At 50.1% G+C, this 23126-nt stretch overlaps 1 protein-coding gene across 3 annotated transcripts in view; it reads right to left on the bottom strand.

Annotated features, from left to right (window-relative positions):
* COMMD9 (COMM domain containing 9) overlaps positions 1–23126 on the bottom strand; it is an 85282-nt gene that overhangs the window by 27871 nt on the left and 34285 nt on the right. For all 3 annotated transcript variants that reach the window (XM_086959893.1, XM_086959894.1, XM_086959895.1), the window contains exon 3: positions 3863–4002. In XM_086959893.1, coding sequence (XP_086816019.1) covers positions 3863–4002 — 140 coding nt within the window. The remainder of the gene's footprint in view (positions 1–3862; positions 4003–23126) is intronic.

Below are 23126 nucleotides of genomic sequence, written 5' to 3'. Positions count from 1 at the left end.
GCAATATTATAAAGCGCGAATTCGACAACATGCATGAGCACAATTTACATTACAGAAGAACACATTAATTTGTGGTAGGCACGGGGAGACAAAGCAATTTGCCTGGAATCACAGGATATTGAGCTGATGCCGAGATTCAAACATAGCTCCCCAGCTCTAAAGTTCGCAATTCTAGACCTTGTGGCGGGAGGTGTGTCTAAAAGTGTATGTCGGTGCTGGCCATCAATGAGAGAGACCTGTGCATTTTTCAAATCAGTGGTGAAAAAAAATGAGTATGTTGCTGGAGATGTGGGCCGCCGTGCCACCAATGTACTTATCGTAGGAGGGTAAACACCCATTATTCCGCAACTTTCTTTCCGAATACCATCACTCCGCATACTTTCATTACGAAAGTACCATGACTCCGCAATGCCATTATAACGCATGGCATTACATTTTATATGCTTTTACCGCGCATACATTTACAACGAAATTAGTTGTAAATGCATGAATGGTAAAAGCATGTTTTTTAAAATGTTTGGATAAGGTAAGTATGGGTATAGGGGTATATGTTTTGGGTTACTGAGGTATATGTTTGGGGTGTTTGGGTATTTTAAGGGTTCCGATATAGTTTTGGGTTATGGGGTACAGGGGTAGTTTTAGGGTTTAGAGATAGGTATGGGTTTTGGGTTACAGGGGTATTTTTAGGGTTCAGGGCTAGGTTTGGGTTTTGGGGTGTAGGGGTATTTTAAGGGTTCAGGGTTAGGTTTGGGTTTTGGGGTATAGGGGTATTTTTAGGGTTCAGGGCTAGGTTTGGGGTTTGGGGTATAGGGGTATTTTTAGGGTTCAGGGTAGATGGGTTTTGAGGCACAGGGGTATTTTAAGGGTTTAGGGCTAGGCTTTGGTTTCGGGGTACAGGGGTATTTTTAGGGTTCAGGGCTAGGTTTGGGTTTTGGGGTACAGGGGTATTTTAGGGTTCAGGGGTAGGTTTGGGTTTTGGGGTACAGGGTTATTTTTATGGTTCAGGGCTAGGTTTGGGTTTTGGGGTATAGGGGTATTTTTAGGGTTCAGGGCTAGGTTTGGGGTTTGGGGTATAGGGGTATTTTTAGGGTTCAGGAGTAGATGGGTTTTGAGGCACAGGGGTATTTAAAGGGTTTAGGGCTAGGTTTTGGTTTCGGGGTACAGGGGTATTTTTAGGGTTCAGGGCTAGGTTTGGGTTTTGGGGTACAGGGGTATTTTTGGGGTTCAGGAGTAGGTTTAGGTTTTGGGGTACAGGGGTATTTTAAGGGTTCAGGGCTAGGTTTGGGTTTTGGGGTACAGGGGTATTTTAGGGTTCAGGGGTAATTTATGGGGTTTGGGGTACAGGGGTATTTTTAGGGTTCAGGGCTAGGTTTGGGTTTTGGGGTACAGGGGTATTTATAGGGTTCAGGGCTAGTTTTGGGGTACAGGGGTATTTTTAGGGTTTAGGTATAGGTTTGGGTTTTGGGGTACAGGGTATATTTATAGGGTTAAGATGGGTTAGTGTTTAAGGGGGTTGGGGTATGTTAAGGAGTAAGGGTGGGTTGTGATTATGGGGTGCAGGGGTATTTAAAGAGAGCAGGGTGGACACCCGGAGCTGGAATGTACAGAACCTGGGAAGAAAAAACAATGAAATATTGGACACAACGCTCGCTTTTTTTTTACCGTGTTCCCGCGCCCCGCAAGCGCCCACTCACACAGCACACGATATGAGACATGGCATGAAGGACGGAACGTACCACACGCCCCCAGCGTTTGTCACGCCCCACTGCCCAGCACACGGCCACAGCACAATGCAGACCCGCCCACAAGGGACTACTTTGCTAGCACGGTACTTTTACCTTTTAAATGTATATGGTGGGCGTCTGCATAGCCTATGTCCTTCTGCTGAAACTGCCTTTTCCAACGCTGTATTGAGTGTTGTGATTGGTGCTGTGGTTCCTGAGATTACCCACCTCAAAGATTTGGGCTCTCTCTTTATTATATTAGTATAGAAGATTGGCACAAAACTTTATTATTCCTGTTTATGGGAAGAAAACCATTAGTGGTTCTACTTTTTTTGTTAAAGGAGCACAATCTCGGAATTCCCTACCTGCAAAGATCAGAGCCAATGTAAATCTCTTACGAGTTTAGAAGAATAGTTAAGACCTGCTTATTCCCAATCTGATCCATCAAAGAATCCACAAGTTCTCATTTCCTCCCTACAGACACATACCCTCCAGGGCGCTCTAAGATCGAAAAAATGATTCATCCACAGAATCATTAACAAACAACCCTTAATATCAGCCTAGAAACTCAACAAAATAAACACGTAAAAAGATGCATACACCAATGATTGTACACGCCTGAAAATAGCAGTAGACAAACTTCGACAACCCACTACATGGACATAACACATCATGCTATTAAAACAAGAACAAAGTCAAACAATTTCAATAATATTCAATTTCTATGTAAAAAAGCAAAACAAAAAAACAACAGATTGTATAAACACCATCAAAAGCCAGACGGACGACTTATATCACGTGCCCATAGGTAATTAACTGTCAGACTTTATTTTTAATCTCTATAGTTCCTCAGATTGGATCCTACCTCAATCTTGCAAAAACTCCTGCATAAAAATAACATGAGTTGTATCTGCGGATTTGAATGATACTATCCATACACATAGTGGCAGCTGGTAATATGAGCAAGTATTGGGTGTGGCGGGCAACGCAAGCACACATACACACTCACTCACAGGAAAGGCAGCAGTCCCTCACTCCACTCCGCTTTGGGATGAGGTGTCACGGGCCATGGGAACTTCAGGGGGTTAAAACTTAGGTTCCCAGGTTCGAGACAATCAGTAAGACTCACCCTTATCACTAGGGGGAGGGCACTTTTGCCAGGCTAAGGGGGTCACACCAATACAGCAGTGAAATCCTCAGCCTGGCAAAGTTTAGCTCAGGCAGGAGTGCCCCTGGACATTTAGCGCATGTCTAGCTCCAGGCTGCCTGACCTGATCAAGAAAAGTCTGTGACTGACCTCTGCTCTGCCTGACAGACACTCTTCTTGTTGGGGAAAAGGTGGGGGGCCTCCTCCCTTACAAACAAAGAAAATATGCTAAACAATTTCGAGCAACTACAGTTGTGGCCTATTTGTACAGTCCAAGCCTCCGCCTGTTTCCAGCCATCCAGACTTCCTCTGCCAGATGGCATACAGAAGTCAGTGGGAAGTAGGATTTTTTCAAGAGTGTCTTATTTTGCGGACTGGGAAGGATGTTAATTCTGACCTTTACTATATTGTCCCTGCTCCAAATATAGAAAAGCGGACCCTGGGCTCGTGCACATGGCCTCACACGGCCCAAAACAATAGTGTCAGTGAATGCAGGTGGAAAACTATGGAGTACAAATATGGCATTTTTAATGCTAGTCTAGGTCATTAAGGATCGCCTTTGTGTCTCACTACCATACTGTGATGCCTACTCGCACCACCCTCCCCACCACCAGCGTCTACTGCTAACCTTCCCCTTCCTCCTCCGTCCATCTCCTTGTCATTGGCATGGACTCTGCTACCACAATGTTCGACTATCTCTTCTCTACTACTGTGCTCCCCAGGTGTCATTTTTCTCAGTCTTCCCCAGTGCTGGATTTTGGGGTGGTTTTCACAACATGATTAGATTTCCTTTGTAGCCCCAGTTCTACTGGGTGGATCACACTCTACCTTCTCTAGCCCTAGCAGTCTCTTCAAGGGAGACAGACTGTCAATCTATCTACCTACAGGTACTTCTGAGACAACAATCTCCTAGCTATGGGAGGTGGCCTCACATTCACACAATGCAATTTTAATCCCTATAAGCCGCTTCTCTCAAAGCTCACATACTTACACGCTTTGTAGGATTATTTTGGCCAGAAGGTTCTTCAGACTTTGATGAAAGGTTTCTGGAAAGAGAGCCAAGATCTCTTCAGCTGAATTCAAGCCTCGGTACACGATGTGCCGGGTGAGGAGGTGTAGGGAGCGGATCAGCTGCAGGAGGAAGAAGTATGGAAGACGCTGACAAATATGCACACGCTGACGGACAGTTATATCTCTAAAACAACAATGCAGAAAGGGAAGACTCCATCACAGCAGACACATTTCCTCTTTTGGTCTGTATAACAAATTGCCCAATAACAGATTAGTATTCATAGCTGGTGGTGGATGCTGAATGGGTACCTGCATCCATGAACAATTTCTTCTAGGAACCCCTCTTCCACTGACATGAGTGACAATGTTTCTTTAGCTGAAATTAAGAGGTTAGCCACTTGCACTTTGGTGAAAAAATGACTACTTGGGAATCTAGAGGCACATTTTTAATAATAGCCAAATGTATGTTTTCCATATTTTCTGCCATTTATCTCTTGGACGTGATCTGCCAAATCATAATAAGACAAGGAATAAACTGTAGAACATACATGTACCCATGAGTTGCTACGTTTGTGAGCATCCAAGTATAATATGAGGCTTGTCTTAGGGTCCTGGGCAGTGTTCATGGTGAGGCTATTGCCAAGGCCACAAACACGGATGCCCTACAATTAGATAATAAAGCTACTCCTTTTGGACAGCTCACTCACCAGAGGTAGCAAAATGAAACAATCAATCCTAATGCTAGGTGATGGTAGTATTTTGGAAACTTAGACCCAGTCCAACACAGTATATACCACTTAATAGACCCAATGCACAGCTAAAACTAGCCCTGCTAGTAAGAATAGCTTTTTATTCACCGGCTTGTGAAACAGAGCCCAAAAAAAAAAACTAGAAGAAGGTGAAAACGTCTAGCCTCAAGATAGTACTCCAAGCGCTTTTAGAGTAGAACGGCTAAGCTCTATATGTCCTCTAAGAAAGGGTCTATAGTCATTGTGCGCCATTGAGGAACGGTTTGAGTGTCTTTGAAGCCCTTCGGCGTTGTTATTATTGTTTTCTTTTTGGCTGATTGTAAGACACAAAAACAATATATTTCATAGAATACAGGTCTGGCATCGGGGGACCAAACATCAGGGCTGCGCTCCAACTGGGTCAGCTACAGTCAATATTTCTGAGTGTTAAGTGCAGCATCACAATGGTCATTTCATTTTTACAGTGGTAATTTCTTCTTTTGGAAAGTAGGTGCCTTAAACCAGTAATTGACATCAGAGCAGATTGGGTAAAAGATATTGGATTTGTGATTCACCTCTAAAGACGGCGGACACACATGTGTAAAGAAAGATACTAAGACGCTAGACACAACAACAACAAGGATTGCATCAAAGAAAGAGTGAAGCCCACATTACTAAAAAAGAACTGTGGTTCTATCGAAACTCCACACGGAGTGGAAAGAGGAACTACTCTTCCTCTTCTTGTTATGTTAATACATTTCTAAAGCGCTCGTACATCCATGGTTGTCTTGGTGCTGATAAGCAATAGCAGTATAGGCAAGAGTGAGAGAGGACTAGAAATTAAAAAGCCAAGTTTTTAGCAGTTTCCTAAAACTCAGTAATGTAGAAACTGCTTTGATACTTATAGGCAGGCACTTCCACAGTGCCAGGGCTTCATCGGAGAAGCAACTACCCCTCAACTTGAGTCTCTTTAAGCTGGGGCGGGAGACTATAAAGGTGTTTTTAGATTGTAGGTTTCTGATTGTTTGAGGTAACCAGGTTCTAAATCATGCAGGGCCTTACAGGTGAGGCATAGAGCCTTGAATTTGATATGGATACTCACTGAAAGCCAGTGCAGTCCCTTACTGGAGGCTGAGACAGGATGGAACTATGGAAGATAAAGAACAAGTCTATCCAGCCACATTCTGCATGCCCTGAAGTTTCTTCACGTATTGTTTGTGGTGCTTAACAGAGTACATTAAAGTAGTCCAGTTTTGTGACAATTAGTAGAGAGATGACTATTTTTAGGGCGAGCAGACCTAAAAGCAGGCGGAGCCTGCTTTGTCTGCGAAGACAACTGTTGTTGGCGTGTTCCGATGAATCTGAGACAGGGAATGTGCACCCGCTTTCCATCGGCGATTTCACCTCGTGGGCGCGCACGCCCAGCCGGCGCCGTGCACATTCCCTGCCTCTGATTCTCACCTAAACACGCAGTCAGGCACACACGCAGGCAGGCACACACACACAGACGCAGGCACATACAAGCGCACGCACACACATCCACACACGCATCCCCCCCCCCCCCCCCCCCCCCCCCCAGCCACGCACGCAACCCCACCACTCACGGGCGCACACACAGATACAACACCCCCCCCCCCCCACGTGCTCTTTCTGCCTCGTCCATGTCCCTCTCTCCCTCGGCAGCCATTGGGTGTGTCTCGGCGTGGGAGCTCCACAGCGCTAGTGGTCACTCGGGATGGGACCCGGGACTTCAGCTGCCTTAGCGCCGGGGCTCCCTCTCAAGCAAAGAGCGCGCATGCGCGGGCAGCCCCCGCCCTCAGTCGCAGCCCAGTCCTGAGAGCTGCTTTCGGTTTCGCTGTAACTCTGTCTGAGGCTCATCCCCCCGGCACGTAGGTCTTCAAATAAACGGGACAAATCCCCCCTCTGTACTAGTTTACAGTTTATCAGTTGTGGCCGTGAAATGCTCCGATGCACAGGACGGAAGAGAAGGTGATACGAGGGACGCTGGTCTTGTTGTAGTTAAGTGGTTAATTATCATTACTTATTTGGGGCTGCTTAAAATGCATCACCATTTTCGTTTTCTGACTTCACTGTTCTGCGTATTACCTGCTATTATGGTAATTTAACACGAATGAGTAATCTTTTCAGGCGTCTACTTTTTCTAAGGTTCAACGAGCCTAATGTCATACATGGTACAAAATATTTAGGTGGATACAAAGAAGTCAGACTCCGTTTTTTTCTGCTGTTTATCTGTACAGGAAACTACGAACGCAATGATAGCTCACTACTGCCCCCTGGTGTCAACCTGTGGTAATTTACAGAAGCACAACTTGCCATATTCATGTGTGATTCTGAATTTCGGGTTTATAAAATGAGAGGCGCAAAGCATGTAAAGGGTTTTTTAACACATAGAGGAAACTGATATTACCTGCCAGGCTAAGCATTCAATTGTAAAAGTGGAACTTGGATAAATGACCCTGTGTTTAGCGACTACTCCTCTCTTTTATCAATGGAATTAATACATATTCGGATTCCAGAGTTGCCGGTGTTTCTTCTAGCCGTGGTTGTGGCTGAATTGCTCGATAGGGTTTTTATGGTAGGCCAAACTTTATCTACGTGGGCCTAATTGGGCAAATCCGATGTCCCATCACTTCCTTCAAGCAAAGAGATGAATGTGGTTGCTGGAGTAGAATTTTCGAAGCTGCAGGCAAAATGGCATTTTACTGTTGAAGCTCGCTCTGTCTACTAATAACAAGCCGTGGCAAAGCAAATAGGTTTCACCTATGCAAAATCGATTGTTTTTTTCAATGTTCTTTACATGGTGCAACATGGCTTAATTGTTTTAACAAGCTTATGACGTGGACAGCTTTGACTGTTGTGCAATATGTAAAAAAACACTGACAAAGCCAATGGATTTCACATAGTGAGATAACAAAAAGAGTCACAGCACATGTTAGTCATATGTATTTTGGACATTTACAGTTTTGTGAAAGTCTATCTTCTGTAGTGGTGCAGAAAACACGTCTTGATCCAAATGCAGTTGAAGTTAGCTTCATCATGAATTAGGAATGTGTGTTTCAGCCCAGAACCGATTTTCAGCTCTCATAACCAACACGCAACCACTTAAAGATTCTGCTCGCTCTTGATCCCTGCAGGAGTACAGGGAGGGTAAATTAAGATCTCGAGCCCTTTGTAAATATGTCAAACAGAATTGAAATCTGCTTGAATCCTCTATCTCTACAGAACTCATGCTCCACTGTCCACTCAGTGGCTCTCCGATGGGCAGATGGGAGCATTACACGCGCAGCCTCAGGCAGGTGGCAAAATGGCCTGCAGCTGTTCCTACATTCCCTAAAGGAAGCAACCTGCAAGCCAAGAGGCGACAAAAGTCAAGACACATTATGTCTCTCTTGCTGTACATACACCTCAACACTAACGCATGTAGCTACAGGGAAATGCCTCTTCCTCAATAAATAAAGTAGAAAACAAACAGAAGGTGCAAAGAGAAGCGGTCTCAGCCACAAACCACCGCAGCCACAACCCACCACCACTACATCCACCACCACATCCACTACAACCACCACCCCATCCACCACTACCACCACCACCGCATCCACCACATCCACCGCATCCACCACCACCACATCCACCACCGCATCCACCACCACATCCACCATCACCACCACATATCTATCACATCCGCCAACACATCCACCACCACAACCACATCCACCACCACATCCACCATCACCTCCACATCCACCATGACATCCACCGCCACATCCACCACCACATCCACCACATCCACCACCACCACATCAACCACCGCCACATCCACAACCACCACCACATCCACCACCACCACATCCACCACCACTTCCACCACCATCGCATCCACCACTTCCACCGCATCCACCACCACCACATCCACCACCACCACCACATCCACCACCGCATCCACCACCACCGCATCCACCACCACCACATCCACCACCACCACATCCACCACCACCACCACATCCACCACCACATCCACCACCTCATCCACCACCTCATCCACCACCACCACATCCACCACACCCACCACCATCACTTCCACCACCACATCCACCACCACATCCACCACCACATCCACCACCACATCCACCACCACATCCACCACCACTTTCACCACTTTCACCACATCCACAACCACCACATCCACCACCACCACATCCACCACATCACCACCACATCCACCACCTCCACCACATCCACCATCATCACCACCACATCCACCACCACATCCACCACCACCATATCCCCCAGATCCACCAGCACCACATCTATATGTGTGTGGCTCTGTGTGTGTGTAGGTGCAAATTAAATGTTCTTGGATCGTCACAATAAAATACACTGAACATAATATTCACAAAAGTTATTTACAAACGTTTAAGCTATTGCCATTATAAATTACAATAACTTTTATTTAAGTATTAATTATTTACAAAATTAAAAGCCATTGTTATTTGTAATATCAATTCATCTAAGTCACGTAAATACAACACACATTGCATAACAAATGCTATAGGTGTCACATTTGCAAAAGTTAAAACTATTGACATTGCAACTGACAGCTATTAATTTTGCTACTTTCAAAACCAACACATAAATAAAACAAGCATTTAAAATGCAACGGTTTCGCCTTTGCCAAAGTTAGAGCTATTGGCATTGTATCCGGAGCTACTATAAGTGATGTGATAGTCCATCAAAGACTGTCAGCAGTAAATACATCAATGCATTAGGCAGGGTTGCCAGCAGTTAAGTAAATAAACACTATAAATTTGCATTGCATCTACATTGCTTATGCATAACAGCCATAGCAGCAGTCACCATGCACCAAGGTAACAATATGAGTGATACATCTCTCCAACTTAAATAACAGCTTTAAATTTATTTTGAAGATGTAAATGCTTTTTCTCCAAACATCACCCTGTCAGTTCCGAAAACACACACTCATTGGTAGGCGGCGAGCTACTGGTAGCTCACAAGCCACTTGTTGGAGACGCCAGGTTTAAGTAGAAGGGAAAGCACTGTTGTGGAACTTGGCTGGTTCAATGGACTATGGGAAATAGGGTGGCCGCTGTCAGTCCCGGTCTGAGGCTAGATTTACAGTATAAAGAAAGGGGAAGTGAAAGGCCAGGCCATGGCTATTCTGAAAACGTTGCACCAGGGGTTACACGCCCTCTGTATCACGATCACCCGTCCCCTCACTCTCTTGTTTACTCTCTCTACACTCCTCCGAATCTCTTCCGTTTCTATCGCGATCTCCCATCTTCACACCCTTCTCTCTAAGTCTTTTCCCCATCGCTCTCTCTCTTCCCCTCTATTCACTCTCCCCTCTCTTCCTCGCCGTCCCTCTCTCTCCGGCGTTATTCTATTTCTATCCTGCAAGCCTCTCTTCTTGTTCCGCGGTATCCATCGGGGATTCACCTGTTATCGAGCGAAGCTGGCCTGTTCAAACCTTTTGGATTCCAGCGTACCGCAGCAGCCCAGAGAGTACTGACCAGCGGTACCAGTGGGGTCTATAGTATGAGCACAGGAGCACTTGCAACTCTACAGTTTGATTTCACATGCGCAGGAGCGCGCTGTCAATACTACATATTGTCGAGCGTAGGAGCGCTTACATTCCTGCATTCATTTTCACACCTGCAGGAGCGCGTTGTCCTTTGTTGCCAATTGAGTGAGCACAGGAGTGCTCACCTTCACACATTTTATTTCTCACGCGCAGGAGCGCATTATCATATCTACCTATTGCGCAAGCGCAGGAGCCCTTGCATTCCTGCATTTGTTTTCACAAGCGCAGGAGAGGGTTATCATTTGTTGCCGTTTAGGTGAGTGCAGGCGTGTTCACATTTACACATTTGATTTCCCAGCGCAGGAGCGCTTGCACATTGCATAAACCCTTATCAACCCTGGGGGAGCCTGAAGTGCCAGCACAGGAACGCTTCCATGTATACCTTTCTACTCACACGCGCAGAAGCACATTGTCTTTATTGTAGGAGTGACTCCAGAGGCTGTTCTCTTCACTGTTCATTTCCTACTTGCACAGGAGCGCTTATCCTTTCTTTATACACAACCTCCAATGGCTGTGCTTCCTGCCTTTCTCTACTTTTTGTTTTCTGGTTCCTTTTCCCCTGAACGCCAAACCTCAAGTTTCCTTCTTAGTGGATTACTAACTGAGACACCAGAGAACAACCCTGAGTTTGATGTCAACCATTTTTGCAGGTTGCTGTTCCCAGATGGGTTCCCATATAGCCACGTAACATATACAACCAGGCCTACCTACAAGAGAACAGGCACTACAACGTTTAGGATTTCCTCTCCCGACTCCAACCTACAACCTGGTCGGTGCCATTGCTATCACTGGAGGACGGCAAGGGACGGTGGAGGTTGATCATTTCGCATCTGTGGGACTGCTCCCTGAGCATAAGGTAAGGCTCGCAGAGCTCCTTCCAGGTCCCTGCGCTGTTAGCTATGCACTCAAATAAAACCGGGGAGGCAACAGCATACATTAAAGATGCATACAATCATAACACAAAATCACGCTAAAAAATGAGACACAATCAAGAAATATACAATAAATATACAATCTTCAAACAATTAGTACTGAAGGACTGGGTTCTTTAAGACCCAGCGGTGCCAGGGCACAACACCTGAAACCTTCGTGGATAACCTGCTCCGGCGTACGAATCACAGAGACACGGGACACTTCCTTCGACGTCAAAGATTCAAGGTTTATTTGCTGCAGGGAACACAGAAGTCACGACAAGTACACCACGTGCAACTTGGGGAGACTGCTTCAAATTGGTTCTGTGGATCGCTCCTTTTATACAGTTTTTACCCATAAGACATCATGGTACACAAAAGTTTACAACCCGGTTCCCACCATTATCCCCCAGAGGGGTCGCTTTGGTCACTTTGATACACATGAGGTCCGGAACATAAGTGCGGAAACATTTGGCGGTTCCCAACTGTAAAAACCCATCTACCCACCATTAGCGAATTCCAATCAGCAGTAAAACAGATCGAAATAGGAACAAGGACAGGTGTAGAGGAAGACGGAGACAGTGGGGAGATCGGAAAGGGTGTAAAAGGGGAGGTATCGGGAAACACGAGATACAGGCATCAAAGGGACGTGCCTAATGAGATGCACGGCTGAGACAATAAGTCCGTGCGGCAAGATGAGCCTCGAGCGGCGCCATCTGCCTTACAGCAGCATCCCCCTCGTCATAAAGACACTTACAAAGAACATGTGTCTTCCGCAAATATCTTGGGAGTCCCAGGGTCGCGAAGCGGACAACGTCCGTTCGCTGGCTACTTGAGGGCAAGAGACAAAATGGATGCCGTATCTAAGATGGAACCCGTGGGTACAGATGAAAAACCCACATAACAAACGAACGGTTTAAGTTAGCACAGCGAAACTGCGCACACTTACTAAACTCGTCATTTGCGGTTCATAGATACCAGACTCGACCATATTCGTGCGAGTCGAAAACACCACTTACGATTGTCACGGAACCTCAGACGCTCCTTTTGCCCTCATGTAGGCAAGCACTAGTCGGAATCATATTCGATATTCATCAGACCATCGAGATGTTGCTGTAGCATAGCTCTGTCCAACCGAGTCCCCCTGGTAACAGGTGGTTGTCTTATACACGTTGTAGCACAGAGGCCACATAAGGCAGGACCACACTGCACACAGAGGCAACACGTGAACAGGAACACTACAACGACTCCGATGATAATCAGAATCTTCCAACCCCAAGTCGACATCAGGCCCCAAAACCATCCAAGTAGCGTCCAATCCCCTACATCCACGTGTATGGATTCAGAGATCTTATGCAACCTCGAGATGGCTTGATAGACAGTAGGAGCATTATCTGGAATAAAAATGCAGCAGCTCGAATGGATCACCTTACATACCCCACCTCGATCTGCTAAGATGACATCTAAAACCATACGGTTTTGTAACGTCATGAGTCTATCCGCCTGAAGTTCTGTGGTGATATTACCAAGGGCACTGGCAGTAATATTAGCTGTCGATTCTACCACTCGAGTCAACTGTCTCAGGTTCCTACTATTGACCATAGGTCCCCAAAACGGGAGGAAACCCTTGAAAAAGTCTCCTGCCTCTTGACCGGCAGTATCGTCTTCGCTAATTACGCCTCGCACAACTCTAGTCTTATGATAATCGGCATCTACAGTGAACGTCGGAGGCAACAAATTTGCAATGAGGCATGAGCCCATGAAGTCAGCGGGCAACCATGCATATGCACGATCATAACAGATAAAGTATGTACCCTTGGCAGCCAGAAACACAGGGGACGAGAACATCGGCAGAATGTAATTTTCAGTGCAAGCACTTGCTCCAAGTCGGGCTTGCGATCTTCGACCACGACCCATGAGACAAAAATTACCAGTGTGGGGTACGACCCATATCGGAGGCGAGCTTTTAAGCTGCTTGTTAGACGGACCGGGAGGGTCGGCCGAGGATAAGGGGAGAGGTCTCCGGGGAGAGCCGTCTCCAGCGATCGTACAGACAAGTAACTTCCCCCCCACAGACGGACACCACACAAGGGTAAAGTTCAACGAGACTTTATAGGCAATTCTTTAAGTTTACGATGGAATGGTACAAGGAGGTCTGGACTCAGGGGTCCCCTCGGTTTTGGTCTCTGGCTTGGGAAAAGGGTAGCGGGACAGTCTTGTTACCAAAAGATGAAACTAGCTCTCAATCCTCGAGCTCGGCGTTCTAGATGATCGGGCCGCGGCGGAGCCAGCAGGTCCCGAGATGGACGAAGGAAACGACGGTCCGCGGCGGAGCCAGCAGGTCCCGATGAAGATGGTGAATGCAAACGGTCCGCGGCCACGCCAGCAGGTCCCGACGACGATGAAGGATATGAAGGTTACGAAGGTTGCGGCAGCGCCAGCCGGCAAGACGATGGTGCACGAGACAGAGCTATGGCAGCGCCAGTAGTCCGTCAAGGATGAGTTCTTCTCTGCGTCTCTCGACTCCAAGATACAACTGCCTTCCTGCTCTGGAGCTGCCCCAGTTATAGGGCTGGTGTTCTTTGATGTCCGGACCCTCGCACTTGGAGGTCGGGAGGTCCGGGATGAGGGAGTTCAGACACCCAGCAGGGGGGTGGAGCCAGCGCCCGGGGAGGCGATGGGCGAGCGGCACCTGGCGGGGGAGAGCCATCGACACCTCTTTCCCCCAGTGACTTGCCAAGTAGCCCGCTCACCTCCTGGGTGGATGGTGGTGCCGGGATGTCTGAGACCTGGCCAGGCCCAGGGTTGAGGTCGATCTGGGGCCAGGCGGCCTCGTGGTGGAGTGTCCAAGATGGCGCCCAGGATGGGCGCGCAGGCCGGCAGTGGATCAGGCCCACGAGGTCGACATGTTCGAGGGTAGGGGTCCCGGAGGGGACGGAGGACGTGTAATGGTGGTGTGGGGTACCTGCGTGACCGGGCTCGGGCCTGGTCGGGCCGGGGGAGAGTGGCCCTTCATGTGGCCTGTCCAACATGCGTCCCCCCCAGCTGAAGGCGGGGAGAGTTACCCATCCTCTTGGGGACTCTCCTCGTCGAGGCGGAAGAACCGGGACAGGCCATCCGCGTTGGCGTGATCTGGCCCAGGCCGATGTTCAACTGTGAAGTCCATCCCTTGGAGGGAGATGGACCAACGTAGTAACTTCGGGTTTTCTCCCCGCATCTGCATCAGCCACTGCAGGGGTCGGTGGTCGGTCTGCACCCGAAAGTGTGTGCCAAAGAGGTAGGGCCGGAGTTTCTTGAGGGCCCATACCACGGCAAAGGCCTCCCTCTCAATGGTGCTCCAGCGTTGTTCTCGTGGTAGGAGTCGCCTGCTGATGAAGGCCACTGGCTGATCAAGGCCTTCGGTGTTCACTTGAGACAGGACTGCCCCGATGCCATGGTCGGAGGCATCCGTCTGGACGACGAACTCCCGGCTGTAGTCGGGGGCCTGGAGCACAGGGGCGGAACACATGGCGGCTTTCAATTGTTCGAATGCTGTTTGACACTCTGGGGTCCAGTTGACTTCCTTGGGTTGATTTTTTGACGTGAGTTCTGTGAGGGGACCCACTATAGTACCATAGTCTTTCACGAACCTTCGGTAGTAGCCCGTGAGGCCCAGGAAGGCTCGTACCTCGGTCTGGGTGATGGGGGGCTGCCAGGACTGGATGGCGGCAATTTTGAGCTGCAGAGGGGCCACCAGGCCGCTTCCCACCTGGTGTCCGAGGTAGGTTACAGACCCTTGACCAATTTGACATTTGCTGGCCTTGATCGTGAGGCCAGCTCGCTGAAGGGCTTGTAGCACGGCTCGGAGGTGGTGGAGGTGCTCGGTCCAATGGTGGCTGTATACAGCGATGTCATCTAGGTAGGCGGCGCTGAACCCTTCGAGCCCCGCCAGGACTTGATTGACGAGCCGCTGAAAGGTTGCGGGGGCATTCTTCATGCCAAAGGGCATGACCTTGAAATGGTAATGGCCATCGGGGGTGGAAAAGGCAGAACGTTCTTGGGCCCGGGGTGTGAGGCCGATTTGCCAGTAGCCCGCCGTCAGGTCGAAAATACTGAGGTAGCGGGCAGCTCCCATGCGGTCGATTAGTTCATCTGCCCGGGGGATGGGATGTGCGTCTGTTCTGGTGACCGCATTTAAGCCCCGGTAGTCGACGCAGAACTGGAGTTCCGGCGTGGTGCCAGGGGCGGCTGCTTTGGGGACCAGTACTACAGGACTGGCCCAGGGGCTATCTGAGGGCTCGATGACCCCGAGCGTGAGCATTCTTGCTACCTCTTCCTGGATGCAGGCCCGTACCCGATCTGGCACGCGGTAGGCCCGGTGGCGGATAGGGGGGCTGTCCCCTGTGTCCACATCGTGCACACACCAGGAAGTGACACCTGGGGTGAGGGAGAACAGGCTGGCGAACTCGACACTCCTGGCGTTGCTCTCGGATGAGGGCCTCTGAGAGTCGGACCCCATCCACGGAGCCGTCTTTCTCCTGAGTCCGTAGGAGGTCAGGGAGGGGCTCGGAGTCCTCTTCAGCCCCATTGTCTGTGGCCATCAGGAGGCTGAGTTCTGAACGCACAAAGTGGGGTTTCAGTCTGTTGGCGTGGAGGACCCGGAGGGGGTTCCGGGGAGATTCCATGTCGATGAGATAGGTGGCAGGACCCTTGCGCTCGACTACTTTGAAGGGCCCTGTCCACTTGTCTTGCAGGGCGCAGGGTTCGGTGGGGGACATCACCCATACCTGTTGCCCAGGTTCAAATTCGATGGAGGAGGCATTCCGGTCATACCACTTTTTCATGTCCTCTTGACTGGCCTCTAGGTTGGCTTTTGCCAGCTCTCTGAACTGCCGGGTCTGGTTGCGGAGGGTTAGGAGGTATCGGAAAACATCTGGTGGGTTCTTTAGAGGGGGCATCTCCCAGCCTTCCTTGACTAGGCTGAGCGGCCCCCGCACTGGGTGTCCATATAGTAGTTCAAACGGGCTGAAGCCCAGGGACTTCTGGGGAACCTCTCGATAGGCGAAGAGGAGGCACGGCAGCAGCACGTCCCACTGGCGACGGAGGGGCTCTTCCAACCCCCCGATCATCCCTTTGAGGGTGCGGTTGAACCGCTCAACGAGTCCGTTTCCTTGAGGGTGATAGGGGGTCGTGAATCGGTAGGTAACCCCGCACTGTTGCCAGAGGGACTTCATATATTTAGAAATAAAGTTCGTGCCTCTGTCGCTGACGACTTCTCGGGGGAAGCCCACACGGGAGAAGATCCCCAACAGAGCCCGGCCGACTACCGGGGCTGTCACAGTTCGCAGGGGAACAGCCTCGGGGTAGCGGGTGGCGTGGTCCACTAGCACCAGGATGAATCGATGGCCTTGTTTGGTGCGCGGGTCCAGGGGTCCCACGATGTCTATCCCGACCCTCTCGAACGGGGTGGTGACCACGGGAAAAGGTTGCAGGGGGGCTTTTAGTTTGCGGCCGCTCTTTCCACTGGCTTGGCACGTGGGGCAAGATCGGCAATGCTGGTGTACATCGTTCCTCATTTTGGGCCAGAAGAAGTGGGTCACCAGACGACTATAGGTTTTATCTTGACCCAGGTGTCCCGCCAGGTTTAGCAGAAAGTCTCTAAAACGGAGGGGCACCACCAGTACTCGGCTAGCCCCCAGCTCCGCGCTTCTTTGCTCACTGTACAGCAGTTCATTGTCCCAGTAGACCCAGTGCGTTCCGGAGGTATCCCCTGCACTTTGGGCGAGCGCTTGTTGGCGGAGTCCCTCGAGGGAGGGACAGGTCTTCTGTTCCTGGCGAAATTGTTCTTGTGTGGGCCCCCCCTCTTGAGGCCACTGGTCGATGTTAGCGAGGTCTGGAGGTTGAGCTGGTTCTGGGGGGACGTCACGGTCGGTGGTTTCGGCTGGGGCGACCGGAGGCGGTGGCGCCGGCCATTCGGGTTCCTCTGGGCGGGGGTTGGCACGGGCGGCCATGGACCGGGTGGTGACGCACGCCCAGTCCGGGACGCCTAACATCCCCAGGTGTTCTCTTCGTTCTACGGTTTCCCACGGAGAGCTTTCAAGGTCATTCCCCAGGAGGCAGTCTACGGGGGCATCATCTCGGACCGTTACCTTTAACATGCCGGAGACCCCTCCCCATTCGAAGGGGACGCAGGCCATCCGACACAGACTTTCCGAGTTATCGGCTGAACGTACAGGGCAGAGAATGTTCGGTAGATATTGTTCCGGGGTCACCAGGTGACAGCGGACGGCTGTTACACTGGCCCCAGTGTCACGAAGGGCTTCGGCCCGGCGTCCATTGATGCTCACCCATTGGCTGTACTTCTGGGTGTTAGCGGGTAGGGGGACCCGCGGAACCATGTCTCTCCCCCCTAAGCAGGCTAGAGCCATGGCGGCTGGCTCCCATTCTTGGTGTTCCTGTTCATATTCCTCCTGTTCCTCTGAGATCTGTTCCTCCCCCAGAGCAGCAGCGGCTACTTGGCGGGGTCTTGGGCTCTGGTACTGGGGGCAGTTTGGGTCGTTTGCATAGTGTCCGACTCGTTGGCATCGATGGCACGTAACATTGGCTCGATATCCCGGTCGCGCCGGGGTGCTGCCCCGGTTGGCCGGGGGGGTGGTGCTGGTAGCGGGGGCGACCGGAACGTTGTCTCTTCCGCGTCCTTGGCCTCCTCCTCCTCCTCGGGGACGGTGTTGACCACTGTTGTTCCGGTTTTGTTCGTAGGACCCATTTCGGCCCACTCTGGTGATTTCCCACCGGTCAGCTTCGGCTGCGAGCTGCCGGGGATCCGTTAACTTGCTGTCGAGGAGGTGCTGGCGGAGTTCAATGAAGCAATTGTTCGACAGATGCTCCCAGACCATAAGATTGAACAGTTGTTCGTAGGTGGTGACCTTGCTTCCTTTGATCCAGCCTTCGAAGGCTCGGCTAAAGTAGTTTACATAGTCCACCCAAGTTGTACCCGGGATGCGGGTGCAGTCTCGGAACCTCTGACGGTACATCTCGGGTGTGAGGCCATAGCGGGTGAGGAGTGCAGCTTTCATATGGTCATAGGAGGTCATCTGGTGGTCCGGGAGTTGCAGCAGGGCGTCGCGGCCCTCATTGAGGAATCTCCCCCATAGACCGGCTCCCCAATCGCTTCTATCGATCCGGTGTGCAGTCATAGCGATTTCATAGGCCTTAAACCATTGCTGGATGTCGTCCTCTCGGAAGTACTCTCGAACGACATCCTTGGGGATATGTACCTTTTTCTCTGTTGCCCCTGGGGTGTGGGGTTGCTCGGACACCCCTACTTCTTTATTCTGCTTGCGTAGGTCGATCTCAGCTAGTTTCCGCTCATGCTCATATGCCAGTTTCTTTTCCTCGAGCTCCCTTTGTCTCTGTTTCTCCTCTCTTTCTTCTCGGAGACGCAGGTGCTCTAAGTTGATTTTTTGTTCGGCCAATTTAAGTTCAATGTCCATTTTGAGCCGGGCCATTTCCAGCTCGTGTAGTCGGGTTTTCTCTCGTTCCTGGATCTCGTCTTGCGAGAGACCCGTTCTTCGCTCCTCAGGGGCCGTGGTGGTTTTTGCTGCGATGCTTTGATCCGAGGTTCCGGCAGCCCCGGTTTCTGCCCCAGATTCTAGGGCCTGCTTAAAATCGTCTTTGGTACTTAGTCCGGTGGTAGCGATACCTAGTTCGATGCAGAACTGCTTTAGTTCACGATGGCTGTACTCGTCCAATTTCTCCATCTGGAATTTCTCCGTTGATCCGCTTTCTTTAGTTGACATCGTGATTCGCCGTGGGGTGAGCTACTCTCTGTACGGTTATGCGGTGATTTGGATCGCGCCGCTGGCCACCAATGTTAGACGGACCGGGAGGGTCGGCCGAGGATAAGGGGAGAGGTCTCCGGGGAGAGCCGTCTCCAGCGATCGTACAGACAAGTAACTTCCCCCCCACAGACGGACACCACACAAGGGTAAAGTTCAACGAGACTTTATAGGCAATTCTTTAAGTTTACGATGGAATGGTACAAGGAGGTCTGGACTCAGGGGTCCCCTCGGTTTTGGTCTCTGGCTTGGGAAAAGGGTAGCGGGACAGTCTTGTTACCAAAAGATGAAACTAGCTCTCAATCCTCGAGCTCGGCGTTCTAGATGATCGGGCCGCGGCGGAGCCAGCAGGTCCCGAGATGGACGAAGGAAACGACGGTCCGCGGCGGAGCCAGCAGGTCCCGATGAAGATGGTGAATGCAAACGGTCCGCGGCCACGCCAGCAGGTCCCGACGACGATGAAGGATATGAAGGTTACGAAGGTTGCGGCAGCGCCAGCCGGCAAGACGATGGTGCACGAGACAGAGCTATGGCAGCGCCAGTAGTCCGTCAAGGATGAGTTCTTCTCTGCGTCTCTCGACTCCAAGATACAACTGCCTTCCTGCTGTGGAGCTGCCCCAGTTATAGGGCTGGTGTTCTTTGATGTCCGGACCCTCGCACTTGGAGGTCGGGAGGTCCGGGATGAGGGAGTTCAGACACCCAGCAGGGGGGTGGAGCCAGCGCCCGGGGAGGCGATGGGCGAGCGGCACCTGGCGGGGGAGAGCCATCGACACCTCTTTGCCCCAGTGACTTGCCAAGTAGCCCGCTCACCTCCTGGGTGGATGGTGGTGCCGGGATGTCTGAGACCTGGCCAGGCCCAGGGTTGAGGTCGATCTGGGGCCAGGCGGCCTCGTGGTGGAGTGTCCAAGATGGCGCCCAGGATGGGCGCGCAGGCCGGCAGTGGATCAGGCCCACGAGGTCGACATGTTCGAGGGTAGGGGTCCCGGAGGGGACGGAGGACGTGTAATGGTGGTGTGGGGTACCTGCGTGACCGGGCTCGGGCCTGGTCGGGCCGGGGGAGAGTGGCCCTTCATGTGGCCTGTCCAACACTGCTTTTCGCTAGTGAACGCACTATATTCACCTCTACTTAGGACCCTATAGGCCTGTATCTCTTCTTCGGGAATAAGCGAGGGATCATAGATATCACTATCTAAATCCTCTATTGCTATCGACAAAGGTTTTTGATACGAGGTAGGACCAGAGTAGGGGGAACGTGGTTCTCTAATGGGGTGGAAACCCAGTGCGCTTCGAAACATTGTCTGAAATGCTCGAGCTGACCCTTGGGAACTATACGGTAACACCAAATATGGAATTCCCTTATCCGTAGTATGTGGCATCAACCCACACACCCAACAATTAGTAGTGTTAACCACTAACTGATGCTGATGAAGGAGCTGAATAAAGGAATTGTTGCGGAATTCTACACGTCTAGCCTGTTCGTGTTCCGGTAACATGTGAAAGGAATGAGGAGAAACAGTGGAGGTAAGTTTAGGATCAGAAGTAGGAGTAGGTGTAGCAGAAGGTAAGAAATAAGACATCGTGTAATACACCCCACCCGCCAATAATGCAGAAGCAGTCAAGAACAATACAAACAGTTGGAATATAAAACATTTGGTACGACTGAGTTGCTGCAGCTTGAATCTGTGGACCTGAGCTCCCTCCAAATCATTCAGCTTCGAGAATGCCATTCCCTACGACCGTCCGCAACGTTTCTTGACGCACTTCGTTCTGTGTAGCAATAGTCAATCCCTAGGAGTTCCCAGGAACCGACGGCCTTTAACCTAGCGTCAAGACCTACTATCCAGAAGGAAGTACGCGCGCGGCCCTACGGCCTTCAATGCACAGTATGTATATATGCAAAAAGCAAAGTCTCTCAGCTGTGGAAGCAAAAAGTACAAGGAATAAAGCTCAATATACGTACAATGAATAATTACAGTAATACGAAGGTTCAAAACTGATCATGGAAAACGGGATAATGCAGTTGTCAATACAACAGAGCAGGATCTTTTATTTGTCCTTAGTGCGAGATCGCAAAAAGTATCGGGTTTTCCCAGGACGTGTCTGCTCGTCAAACAAAGGATCCGTTGAAGAGACAGCGTCCTGCTGATCAGTTGAGTGTTCTGGTCTTGAGTCTTGTGATGCCAAATGTTTGACAGTGTCTTTCTGCTGCGCTGAGGATTCTCCAACAAGCTGTGCGTCGCTAAAAGGCACAAACGCCGGCAATGTTTCTGTTTCAGATGACGCAATGCCTCTCCTTACCCACGGGTCTGCCGGCAAAGGGATGGGGACTCTTTTGGTATGGGTGGCATGCACCCAATTCTTACGTCCCTCGAGACGAACAGAAGTCCTCGTGGCAAGGAGCACCTGGTAGGGTCCGGTAAACCTCGGGTCTAGGTTATTCTTGCGTGAAAAATTTCTCGTCACCACCCAGTCTCCGGGCTGGAGCTGGTGGCCTGGGCCCTCCGTCTGCGTCGGCAATGCGTCGTAAACCTGTTGGTGAATTAACCTCAGTTTAGCAGTCAAGTCATGTAGATAATCGATCAACATTGGGTACTCAAGATCAGAGAACATTCCTGGCCTAGGAACCCCCCACACATTCGCAGGACGGCCGAACACTATTTCATAGGGACTAAGCCCTACTCGGGAGTGTACAGTCGCCCTAGTTGACAGTAATGCTAAAGGTAAAGCGTCAGGCCACGAAAGACCAGTCGTAGCCTGAATCTTCGCTAACTTTAGTTTAAGGGTGCCGTTGTACCCTTCAACCAATCCAGCTGACTGGGGATGATTGGCGCTGTGGAATTTCTGATTAATTCCCAGGCCCTTGCACACACTCTTCATCACACTACCCACAAACTCACTTCCGTTATCTGACCACACGACTCTAGGCATTCCATACCGAGGAAAATATTCCTTCAGCAGGATTTTCGCAGTAGACAAAGCAGTATTGTCTTTGAGGGGATAAGCCTCGATCCATCGGGAGAATGCGCAAACCACAACTAAAACATATTTCAGGTTATTGCATCGCTCCATATGGATGAAGTCCAATTGAATCACCTCAAAGGGATACGAAGGGGGAGCAAAACTGCCAGGAGGAGTTGGGGTTCCTTTGCCAGGATTGTACATCATACACACCATACAATTCTTCACCAGACGTTCAGCACATTTCGTAATGCCATCATTCTTCCACACCGGAGACAACAATTTACAAATACCTTTCACGCTAATATGTGCTAACCCATGCGCCATTGTCACAACGGTCAGCACATACGCATCAGGCAACATCCATCTTTTCTGATCAATCAAATCAATCCAACAACCACTCGCATCCAACTTTCCCGTACTTTCTTTCCACTTCGCCTTTTCAGTCTCGGTGGCCTCATTCTGAATTGCTTTCACACTCTCGATAGTGTCCTCACACATACTCGATTCTGTAGGCCACCTAACCGAACTCGTCACATACATTCGGGTGCTAAGGTTCCGGGCAGTCTCCTTAGCAGTCTCATCCGCAAACGCATTACCACGACCAACATCATCCGTCACCTTACGATGCGCACTACATTTAACAATCGCAACTTGCGTAGGCAAAGTCAATGCATCCAAAAGATCATTCTCAAGCTGGCCATGCTGAATCTTCGTACCGTGCGACGTCAAGAAACCTCTCTCTCTCCACAATCGTCCAAAACTGTGAGCGACGCCAAATGCGTACTGGCTGTCGGTAAACACATTCACACGTTTCCCTTTCGCTAACACACACGCTCTAGTAAGAGCAATCAATTCTGCAGCCTGGGCAGAATTCTGATTCAACCTCGCAGTCTCAACAACAGTATTCAACGTTACAACAGCATAAGCAGTAGTCACATCGCCATTCGGCAACTTAAAACATGACCCATCCACATACAAAGTACCATCCGGATCTTCCAATGGGGTGTTTTTAAGGTCCACTCGACCTTTTGTTTCTTCTTCGGTCCTCAAGTAGCAGTCATGTTCTGCTACTTCATCTGACTCTGTGCTAATTGGTAACAAAGTTGCCGGGTTCAAAACATTACAACGTTTTATTTGAATATGGCTTGCCAACAGCGTCAGCTCATACCCAGACAACCTCGCACTCGTCAAGTGCTGAGTTTTCGTTCGA

The sequence above is a fragment of the Lissotriton vulgaris genome, chromosome 2_2 (genome assembly GCF_964263255.1).
Source record: "Lissotriton vulgaris chromosome 2_2, aLisVul1.2, whole genome shotgun sequence".
In the NCBI taxonomy this organism is placed as follows: domain Eukaryota; kingdom Metazoa; phylum Chordata; class Amphibia; order Caudata; family Salamandridae; genus Lissotriton; species Lissotriton vulgaris.
The sequence above is the reverse complement of the archived record's forward strand: the minus strand, read 5'-3'. Positions and strand labels throughout refer to the sequence as shown.